At 43.6% G+C, this 11,606-nt stretch overlaps 1 protein-coding gene across 1 annotated transcript; it reads left to right on the plus strand.

Moving 5' to 3' along the window:
• The first annotated feature begins 1,771 nt into the window (after positions 1-1,771).
• On the plus strand, positions 1,772-10,406 carry LOC143926930 (odorant receptor 131-2-like). The gene is made up of 2 exons (XM_077450965.1): positions 1,772-1,867; positions 9,409-10,406. Exon 2 carries the CDS (start codon positions 9,457-9,459, stop codon positions 10,360-10,362), a length of 906 nt encoding a protein of 301 aa, XP_077307091.1. The 5' UTR covers positions 1,772-1,867; positions 9,409-9,456; the 3' UTR covers positions 10,363-10,406.
• The last annotated feature ends 1,200 nt before the right edge of the window (positions 10,407-11,606 follow it).

Genomic DNA, 11,606 nt, shown 5'->3' on the forward strand with positions numbered 1-11,606 from the left:
ATGCAATTTCACTCTCCGCCTTGTCTGAGACATACAATAAATAGCAGCTAGACTTAAAATCAGTTTACTGTATCAGATCAGGCAGCGATTGGTTGCCAGAGGTTACAGCATATCACTACTGCTTACTGACTGGATGCTAGAGGTTACAGCACTCCTTAAGGCTCACTGATTAGTTGCTAGAGGTTACAGCACATTTCTGCTTGTTGATTGGCTGCTAGAGATTGCTGTACAGTAATACTGCTCACTGGTTGCTATAGGTTACAGCACATCTTCTCCTCACTGCAGGGGGGCATGATATACCTATGAATGCTGCCTCTATTTACATATCAATGCAGTTGGCCTCAGCTATTTACACATGCATGTCATTGCTATTTACATATGAATGCCAGTTATTTACATGTAAACACAGGTCTGCAGGTGAGTCATCTGTACACAATAGGGCAGTGCTGGGCAGCATTAGTAGCAGCACAGGACTAAAACTTCAAGGGATAAGGGAATGTAAACTGGGATAGTTGGCACGTATGAGGCAGCTGCTTTGGGCCCCACAACAATGACAGGGCCCTGAGCAGCTGCCCCTTTTGCCCTGCCTTAAAGACGGCCCTGCCTGAGTGAGATAGGTGTATAATTGCATCGGTGGTAGATTCCAATAAGAGGCATCCACAAGCATGAGTGTTCAGTGAAAGAAAAGCTGCAAATGAATCCATTCAGTGCTAAACCTCCAAGTTATATCCAGGAAGGGCTCAAGAACAGAACCAATGAAGCTCTCCTGGTGATGACCATTGCTTTGGTGACTTTCTAAACAAAGGGCAAGTTTACTGTCCTTCAGACTTTAGGAGGGCCAGACTGTGACCATTGGGAGTAGAGATTGTCCTGGCATCAGTGGGAGTAAACAATGCATCTTTGCTATTAGCGAGAGGATAAGCCCCCTGTTATTGGTATCAGTGGGAGGAATAGTGCCCCATTATTGGTGTCAGTGAGAGGAATAGTCCTGTATCATTTATGCCAGTGAGAGAAATAGTGCTACATCACTGGTATCAGTGGGAAGAATAGCTCCCCATCCTTGGTGTCAGTTTGAGGCATAGTGCCCCATCGTTGGTGTCAGTGGGAGAAATAGTGTCTCATTGTTGATGTCAGTAGCAGGAATTATGCCTTATTGTTGGTGTAAGTGGAAGCAATAGTGCCTTGTATCAGTGGGAGGAAAAGTGCCCCAAGGACCGGATAAAGATAAGCAAAGGCACTAAGGCAGCAGTTTGAAGACCACTGCTCTAGAGAGAACAATACATTACAGAAATATTAAACAAAACACACACTGCTACCTTGTAGCAAAAATAATAATCCCAGTATCATATATGAGAATGGTTGTTGCACCTATATCTGTATAAACAGCATGCTAACAATTTCTTGTTATGTCTCCGGGACAGGAAGTGAGAAGAGATCTCCCATACAGAGGTTCTTATCATTCATTCCACTACTCTAAACTAGAAAAAAAGTTTTGACTGGAGTTCCATTTTAAGGAACTATACATTCTCTATACTGATGTCTACAGGTATATAATAAACTGTATGAGCAGAGATATTGATGGAAACACATTTGCATGTTACATTTATCACATCTAGTCATGTAGAATACATCTGTCTGTAGGGACCTCTTTTCTGGGAGAGGATTGCAACACATGGGACATCGATGAACTCTCATAACCTTGAACAAATGATGCCATATAAGTCAACGTATCTAATGATTGGTTGTTAAAAAAAAAATAAGTTTGGTACAGGTATTAAATAGCAGGTAATTCCTATGGCCTTACAGTAGATGGATCTAAAGGTACTAAGACCTCTATACACAATACTGAAAACTGAGCATGACAGAGGTAAGAGCTTCACCACAACTATACCCCACAATAACCAAACATTAGAATTATGTTTATAACATCGGTAAATAACCAATGTTCATGCATTTCAAATGACTTTATAATTAACTAGCATTTTTAATTAACTAGCAAAAGTGCACCTGTTGGGAAAGCTTGGGAAAGATTTGAGTGTTGAAGAACTCAAGAATATGTATAGGAGAGAAGTGTGGGGGGGGGGGGGGGTATGATGGTGGGCAGTTTGTGCAGAAGAGGAGTGTGGGGTGGGGTATGATGGTGGGACATATGTGCAGGAGAGGAGTGTGGAGAGTATGATGTGGGCAGTATGTACAGGAGAGGAGTGTGGAGGGTATGATGTGGGCAGTATGTACAGGAGAGGAGTGTGAAGGGTATGATGATGGGCAGTATGTACAGGAGAGGAGTGTGGAGAGTATGATGTGGGCAGTATGTACAGGAGAGGAGTGTGGAGGGTATGATGTGGGCAGTATGTACAGGAGAGGAGTGTGAAGGGTATGATGATGGGCAGTATGTACAGGAGAGGAGTGTGGAGGGTATGATGATGGGCAGTATGTACAGGAGAGGAGTGTGGAGGGTATGGTGGTGGGACATATGTTCAGGAGAGGAGTGTGGAGGGTATGATGTGGGTAGTATGTACAGGAGAGGGGTATGGAGGGTATGATGGTGGGACATATGTGCAGGAGAGGAGTGTGGAGGGTATGATGATGGGCAGTATGTACAGGAGAGGAGTGTAGAGGGTATGATGCGGGTAGTATGTACAGGAGATGATTGTGGAGGGTATGACATGGGCAGTATGTACAGGAGAGAACTGTGGAGGGTATGATGGTGAAAAATGCTGTTCCTCTGAAAACTGATCCATGCTCAGATCACTTTTTAGAGGCATTTGACAGCTGGTAAAGAGGCAATATGTTGCTTCCTGACAGTCTGTTTTAACCCCTTAAATGCATCATCACTATGTTTTCGCTTTGTTTGACGTTGGTGGTCATTTAAAATCCCATCCAATTAGGGGGTTTTCTTCTTTCATAATCCAGAAGGAATGCGACCACCTCGCCATATTATTTGACCCATTGTCAGCCCCCTTCTATTATATGTGACAATAGAGTCGGGATCTGCCCACATGCCTGGACCAGCACCCTGCTCAGCCTCTCAGCGAGCCGCTGAGAGCCTGCCATGACTCTGCAGTAATACTTTCATGCCCTGTCTGTCTCATACCTGGTTTGTGTATCAGCCTTAGGGCCTGCACTCTCATACCTGCATGGTTAAAGAGGAAGTAAACCCTGATGGGTTTACTTCTTCTATGTCTCTCTACAAAGGTAAAGCATAATGGTCTACTATGCATCGCATAGTAGCCCATTATGTGTCACTTACCTGACACAGGGGCCAGCGATGTCACCGCTGTCCCCTGTAGCACGGAGCGTCCATCTTCTTTCGAGTATTGCTGCTCCGGCCACTTACATCGCCAGAGCAGCGATGACATCACTACCGCGCATGCACAGGGAGTTGCCACTAATGGCTTATCACCGTTAGCAGCGGCATGCTGCTAACGGCGATAGTGCGCCTGTGCGCCGCTGTCTACGGCACATGCGCCTTAGACAGCAGTGCCTGTCTTTTAGTAAATATCTCCTAAACCATTTTAGGTTTAGGTTTAGGAGCTATTTCTTGGACCTACAGGTAAGTCTTAATCTAGGCTTACCTGTAGGTCAAAGTGGTTTGTAAGGGTTTACAACCATTTTAAGTAATCTTCCCTCATTGTGGCTCCACTCTGGCCTCAACAGGAACTACTATTACACATTGTGTTCTCCAAGCCTGCCTTGCCGAGCAATATTGTGTGTTTGGTTTCCTGTCTCCTGCTTGCCATGTGCATGTCTGTCTCTGTTACCGATCTTGGCTTGCTCTTTGATTATCCTTGTCTGCTAGTTGCCCTGACCTTTGGCTTATCTCCTGACCATCCCTTGTTGTCCTGGGCCCCTGCTTCCTCTCTATTCTTTGTAGCCTACCGTGAGCTGGAAGACCCTGGGGGCTGCGACCTGGAGCCAGTTGCAGAGAAGTCCGTCCTCACCACTAGAGGCTCTGGTGAACACCTGCTGGTTCTTCGACTCCGCGCCCTCGGGAATCTAGCTCCCAGTGAGATCCGTGTTGGTGATTAAAGTGGACCTGCCTTCCTGAACAACCCAGAGTTCCATTCCCAGCAGTCAGCCATAGGGTCCACTACCTTACCGGTGCACTCCTGACTGGCAGTCACCAGCTCTCTGCTCGGAGAGGTGTGGAAACTGAGCGATCAGGGGGTGTTAGATCATTTTGTTCTCAGTCTTAAAGGCGCCGGGTGAGAGATGCAGCATCAATCTGATCACCTAGGTAAGTATAAATATTAAATAATAAAAAAAAACATACTTCTCTTTTAAGGGCAATGTTATAGCGGCTTTCAGCTCTGGATGCTTTGTAATTCTTTGTAAAACTCAGAGTTAATTAAAGTACATCCGACACAGTATTCCAAAAATATATCTGAAGCTTATTTAGGGAAAGTATCAGAAATTGTGAGAATAAATAAGATAATAGTTTTGAAAAATACATAGATGTGCAAATCCTAGAACACATTTTAAAGCAAAAAGTAAAGATAAAATATATCTTAAGAAGTTCTCATCTGCTGATTGCCAGGACTGAACGTGAGGGAGGCCCAACATTTGTCACCAGAACAAGAAAACTTGATAGGGACACTTGTTCAGATGACAATTGTCTTAGCTCTTGTACACACGGTTGGACATTATGACAACCAAATCCGTTGGATTTTGTCCGACGGATTTTGTCCGACGGATTTTGTCCGATGGATTTTGTCTGAAACTGTTGCATACACACGGTCGGACAAAGTTGTCGGAAAATCCGATTGTACATAACGTGATGGCGTTATTTCGTTAAGACGGCACTACGTTCAGGCTAGTAGCCAATAGCTTTGGTCTAGGAATTTGATCTGAGCATGCGTGGCACTTTGTCCGTCGGAGTAGGCTACACATGATCGGAGTATGTCCGATCGGAGCATTTTGTCTGAAAATTTTACGGATAAGTTGGAAAACTTGGTCCATCGGAGTTAGATGGAGACCACACACAGTCGGATTATCCGACAAAATGGTCCGATAGGACACATTCCGTCGGAATCTCCGACCATGTGTACAAGGGCTAAGAGGGGTTTTCCCTTATTGGAGAGATTTCTTCTCACTTCCTGTTAGGTTATAGGGATGAAACTGAAGGGTGATTCTCCCCAATGGGACACAGGTGGAAAAAAAAGAAGCTTGGCAGGGGCTTCAACCATCATCTACTCTACTTAAGAAACGTTTGGCTTATAAAATACTTTAAAGAAGACCAATCAGGAATGGGCATCTGTGGGAATATGTATCTCCCCTCAGTGGTATATTAGTTCAGACTTACCTCTCAGGCATTTATTAGTATTTTTATATAATTTCAACACCGCTTATGGCAGTTTTTTGGGTGGCTGTCATTGTACCTGTAGAATTGTACAATCACATCACACATTATACATTCTGTTTAGAGTTATACCTCAATAATTTTATAGAGCTACCACCATGCTAATGACTCAGCAAATGTGCTTACACTGAGCTTGGTTGGGTGCAGACAGCCCTGCTCCCAGTTCGGAACTCACATATCTGTTTTATTTTGGCCGATCCACGTAAAGGCAAACTACGGTGGTTTTTGGGGTATTCTATTTAAAATTATTCTTGAAACTTTATCTACACTACTGTGCAAATGTTCTAAATGCTGTAGATTAATAATGCTTTCAGAAATGGAAGTGTTCATTTTATTTTTTTTATTTTTTTATGGACAATAAATGAACATAAGAGAAATCCAAATTAAATCAATATTTGGTGTGACCACCCTTTGCCTTCAAAACAGCATTAATTCCTCTAGGTACACTTGCACACAGTTTTTGACGGAGCTCATCAGGTAGGTTGTTCTAAACATCTTGAAGAACTAACGACAGATCTTATGTGGCTATAGGCTGCTACTATCTCTTCATGTAATTCCAGACACTTGATGATATTGAGATAAGTGCTCTGTGGGGGCCAAACCATCACTTCCAGTGCTCCTTATTCTTCTTTACACTGAAGACAGTTCTTAATGAAAATGGCTGTATGTTTGGGGTCATTGTCCTGCTGCAAAAGAAATTTGGGGCCAATCACACACCTCCCTGATGGTATGACATTATGGATAAGTATTTGCCTGTATTTCTCACCATTGAGGACACCATTGATCCTGACCAAATCTCCAACTCCATTTGACGAAATGCAGCCCCAAACTTGCAAGAAACCTCCACCATGCTTCACTGTTGCCGGCAGACACTCAACCGGACTTTCAGGCAGAATAGGTCAGATGGAATCACTCCATCGGATATTTCGATTGTGTGTGGGATAATCTGATTGTTCTTCTTTTAAAAATTCAGACGGACCTAGAAATAGAACATGTTTCAAATCTGTCCGACGGACTCCCTATCGGGAAAACCGTTTGTCTGTATGCTGGTTCGATGGACCAAATATGACGCATGGGCAGCTATTGGCTAATGGCTATTGAACTTCCTTTTCTAGTCCTGTCATACGTCAATTAGTTCAAAACGAACAGACTTTCGAATGGACTTTCGAATGGACTTTAGTCCGTTCATGTGTGGGCAAGTCCTTCATCCGAAAGTCCGTTGTAACTCCGTCGAAAGTCCGTTGTAACTCCGTCGAAAGTCCGTTGGGAAGACCGTCTGACCTTTTCTGCCAGAAAGTCCAGTCGTGTGTAAGCGGCGTCATTATCATACCACTCTCCAGCCCTTCACCAACAAACTGCCTCCTGCTAGACAAACATTTCACATGTTGCCTTATCAGACCACAGCACCTGCTGCCATTTTTCTGCACCCCATTTCCTATGTTTTCCTGCATAGTTGTCACTTAGCATTGTTTCCACGTTGGAGATATGGCTTTTTTGCCCCAATTCTTCCATGAAGACTACTTCTGGCCAAACTTCGCTGGACAGTAGATGGATGTACCTGGTTCCCACTGGTTTCCATCAGTTCTGTACTGATGGCCCTGCTGGACAGCTTCCAGTGTTGAAGGGAAGTAAGAATAACATATCCTATTATAAGTAAGCATGATGTTTCTTCAATCTGCTGCATTAAGTTTCCTTGGCCAACCACTGCGTCTATGATCCACAACATTGCCCCTTTATTTGTGCTTCTTCAAAAGAGCTTGATCAGAACATCTGGAACCCCTAGTTTGCTTTGAAATCCTTGCCTTGGAGAACCCTTGGTGATGCAGTATAACTACCTTGTGTCTTGTTGCTGTGCCTAGTCTTGCCATGGTGTATCACGAAACTGTGTTCTACAACCTCTCCTTAGTAGCAGAGTATGGCTGTTCCTCACCCAGTGTAAAGCCTGCTAAACATCTTTTTCTGTTTCAGTTGATGACGTGTTTCGCCCTACATATGAAATTGATGATCATTAGCACCTGCTTGGTATACTTGGTTAATACAAACCTGACTCTAATCCTAGAAAATCCCTGACTTTTCACAAGTGTAAAAAGTGTGCAAGAATTAATGCTGCTTTGAAGCCAAATGCCAAATATTGATTTCATTTAGATTTTTCTTCAGTTCGCTCACTTTGCATTCTGTAAATTAATAAAAATAAACAATTAAAATGTATATTTTTGAAAGCATTTCTTCACACCTGCCTAAAACTTTTGCACAGGACTGTATATGAAAACTTTATTTTACAATTAAACAAAAACAAAGAGTGGAGGTCCATGAAATTTAGTTTTCAAAGCTTACTGCCTTTTCTAATAAGAAAGTCGGGTGAATGGGAAAATACTTTCTTGCAACCTGAATTTGTAAATTGCAGAGCAAACATTTCTGATATATGGCTCCATGGGATAATCTCAAGCAGCGACTATGAAATGATCAACGTGTAATATTGTGTGTTGCCCTGATTATATAAATAATGCTTTTTTTAAATTTTTCTTAGTTTGTAATATAATAAAAAAAGAAAAAAGCAAATGTATCAAAAACACATGCTGTTGTTTTGGTCAGTCACCTGGAATAAGTATGGAAAGAAGCAATTCTGACTTTCGTTTGCTGCATACTTGTTCAGGTCTGTGGTTTAGAGCAGTGTTTCTCAACTCCAGTCCTCAAAGCGCCCCAAAAGGTCATGTTTTCAGGATTTCCCAAAGATGAAACAGCTGTGGTAATTACTAAGGCAGTGAAACTGATCAAATCGCCTGTGCAAAATAATTGTAAACCTGAAAACATGACCTGTTGGGGCGCCTTGAGGACTGGAGTTGAGAAACACTGGTTAAGAGAATATTGAACCTATACACAATTGCCCAACTAGCATTCTCAGAAGAAGGCAAGCAATGGCAGCCCCCAGTTTATCTCATGGCAGATGTATTTTAATGGCTAACTGTACTTTTGCAGGCCCTCTGAAGAAAATTATTCCACCTGCCCCAGGTATACTGTACCTTGGCCTTTTGCTATGCTTATCCCTGGGCAGCTGAAATCTTACAAATATACCTGCACAGTTTCTCCCCATAGACCCCCATATGGGCCCATCAACTGAGCATCTACTCGTTGATGGGTCCATAAAAACCTATGATGAGTGACTGCGAAGGTAGGAAGATGTCAGCTGCCAGAAGGTGAAGACTAAAAAGGAAATGGCACTGAAATTAGGGCAAGTACATATCTGGGGGAAGTAGGCTAATTTTTTTTTGAACAAGCACGGCATAGCCATGTGAAACATTAAGCTTGGTCCTGTATCATCTGTCTGGCATGCGACAATAAAGATTCCTATCAAGCAAATTGCTCCTTCCAGTGTGCGGCCACTTTCTTTCTTTTACACACTCCAGTAACTGTGGTGAGCCGGGAGCGAGCCCCTGGAGAGATACTGCACCTTGTTGGCCTGAGCAGTATGTGATTTGTGTTGAGGACTTATGCCGCGTACACACGATCCGAATTATGGTCGGAAAAAGGTCTGATGGTTTTCCCGACGGAATTCCATTCAAGTTGTCTTGCATACACATGGTAACACCAAATTCTGACCGCCAAGAACGCAGTGACGTACAACATTTATGACGGGACTAGCAAAAGGAAGTTCAATTAGTAGCCAATAGCTTCCATCTCGTAGTTGAATCTGAGAATGCGTGAGTTTTTGCACGTCGGAATTGCATACACACGATCAGAATTAGAAAGTTTTTCCATCGGGAAAATTAAGAACATGAAATTTTTCCTGGTCAGGAATTCGGGCAGCTAAATTCCGATGGAGCATACACACGGTCGCATTTTCCGATGAAAAGCTCTCATCGGTCTTTTGCTGGCTAAAATTCCGATCGTGTGTACGTGGCATAAGGCTCATTTTCAGCAGGGTGCCTTAACAGGAAGGAAAACTGCTTCTTTTTAAAGTTTAGTTATTCTTTACACAGCTGGTGGGTTACACTACCAACCAACCAACTATCCCAACCAACCACTCATTTTTATTTTATTTTACTTCACAGCTGAAGAACTTTATTACGATAGAAAGAAACCTTGGAATTGTCTAAGACATGTCTAATTCGACATCTATACAGAACAAATTATCACTTTCACTAAGGCTGACACTAGTTGTACCATCTGTTGTCTTCTTGTGTGTCTTCCTCTACTTCATCACAGTCATAATCCGAGTCTACTGGAACACTCCTCATGTCCGTGAGACCTCTCGTTACATTCTGTTCTTTCACATGCTCATGTATGATACCTTGTACCTCTTGTTGGGATTCCTGTTGTTGATGGCCTCTCAGCTTTCTTTAACCATGCTTATCTCCATCTGCTACATCTTAGTGACCATTGGAGAAACGACTTACTTGATAACTCCATACATCTTGGCAACAATGGCCCTGGAACGTTATATATCAGTGTGTTTTCCATTAAGATATGTGGAATTATGTACCGCACAAAGGTCTAACGTAACAGTGGCAGTGCTATGGATGGTTTCACTGGCCCTTAAAGCTGTAGATTTCATCCTATTAGCCAAATCTGTGAATAGAGATTTTTTTGGTCATTATGTGGTATGTAACAGGTATGTACTAATTGTGGGCCCAGTTCAAGGCTTGGTGGGAATCAGCAAAACTGTGCTCAGTTTAGCATTGGTAGGACTTGTCATAATATACACATATATCAGCATTTTAATGGTGGCATTAAAGATTGGATCTGGGAAGTCTTCTGCATTAAAGGCATCTAAAACAGTTCTTCTCCACGCATTTCAGCTCCTTCTTTACATCATATCTTTGACTTCTTCAATAGTTGAAGATCATTTTGATGAATTTAAATTAATCATACAGTATATAGCTTTCTTGGTGTTTATGTGCTTTCCAAGATTTCTTGGGCCCTTAATTTATGGATTAAGAGATAAAGCATTTCGCAAATGTATACAGAAGACTTTAGGGATTGGCCTCTATAATAAAAGATTGTAAGTAGGCGCGATTCATAAGGCTGGCCATAAAAGAGTGAATCCTTAGTTACCGTATATACTCGAGTATAGGCCGACCCGAGTATAAGCCGAGGCCCCCAATTTACCCCCAAAAAACTGGGAAACCTATTGACTCGTGTATAAGCCGAGGGTGAGATATGCCTGTCCATCCCTGTGTGTGTGTCCATCCATCCATCCATCCCTGTGTGTGTGTCCATCCATCCATCCATCCCTGTGTGTGTGTGTGTCCATCCATCCATCCATCCCTGTGTGTGTGTGTGTGTCCATCCATCCATCCATCCCTGTGTGTGTGTCCGTCCATCCATCCATCCATCCATCCCTGTGTGTGTGTCCGTCCATCCATCCATCCATCCATCCCTGTGTGTGTGTCCATCCCTGTGTGTGTGTCCATCCCTGTGTGTGTGTGTGTGTGTGTGTGTGTGTGTGTGTGTGTGTGTGTGTGTGTGTGTGGCCTTGTGTGTCCAGCCTACCTGTGTCCCCAGCCTCCGTCCGGTCCCGAGCCTCCGTCCGGTCCCGTCCTGTCCCGAGCCGAGCCTCCGTCCGGTCCGGTCCCGTCCCGTCCCGTCCCGAGACTCCGTCCGGTCCCGTCCCGTCCCGAGCCGAGCCGAGCCTCCGTCCGGTCCCGTCCCAGGATCACCGCTCTTCGTCGGCGCCCATTTTCCTGTTCAAATGCCGCGCCTCCCTGTCTGTGATAGGCGGAACACAATTTCCCAGCAGTCTGTGTTCCGCCTATCACGGCCATCCTTTCATCCTCGTCCGTAGTACGAGGATGAGCGGATGTCCGTGATAGGCGGAACACAGGCTGCTGGGAAATTCAGTGTTCCGCCTATCACAGGCGAAGGCGGAGCCGGAGGCGCAGCTTTTGAATTAGAATAGAATGGCCGCTGTCTGTCTGCTCGACACGCTGATCGAGCAGGCAGACAGCGATGACTCGAGTATAAGCCGAGGGGGGCACTTTCAGCCTCAAAAAAGAGGCTGAAAATCTCGGCTTATACTCGAGTATATACGGTAACTACAAAAAAAAACTGTATTAACAAGAGCACCAAATCTTCTCCCAAATGAAACTATCCTCTTGTATAATAGATATTGACTGCTTGAAATAAATCTGGCTGATTTCAGTTTTTACCCAAATTAGTAACATAAAAATCTCTTGAATTCAAACTTTACCTAGACCCAAGAGCCAAAATATTATATTCGGCCCCTGTGTACTAGGCTTAAGTGTCTCTT

Source organism: Lithobates pipiens, unplaced genomic scaffold, assembly GCF_037356315.1.
Source record: "Lithobates pipiens isolate NorthernLeopardFrog02 unplaced genomic scaffold, aLitPip1_a1.2 Scaffold_23, whole genome shotgun sequence".
NCBI lineage: Eukaryota > Metazoa > Chordata > Amphibia > Anura > Ranidae > Lithobates > Lithobates pipiens.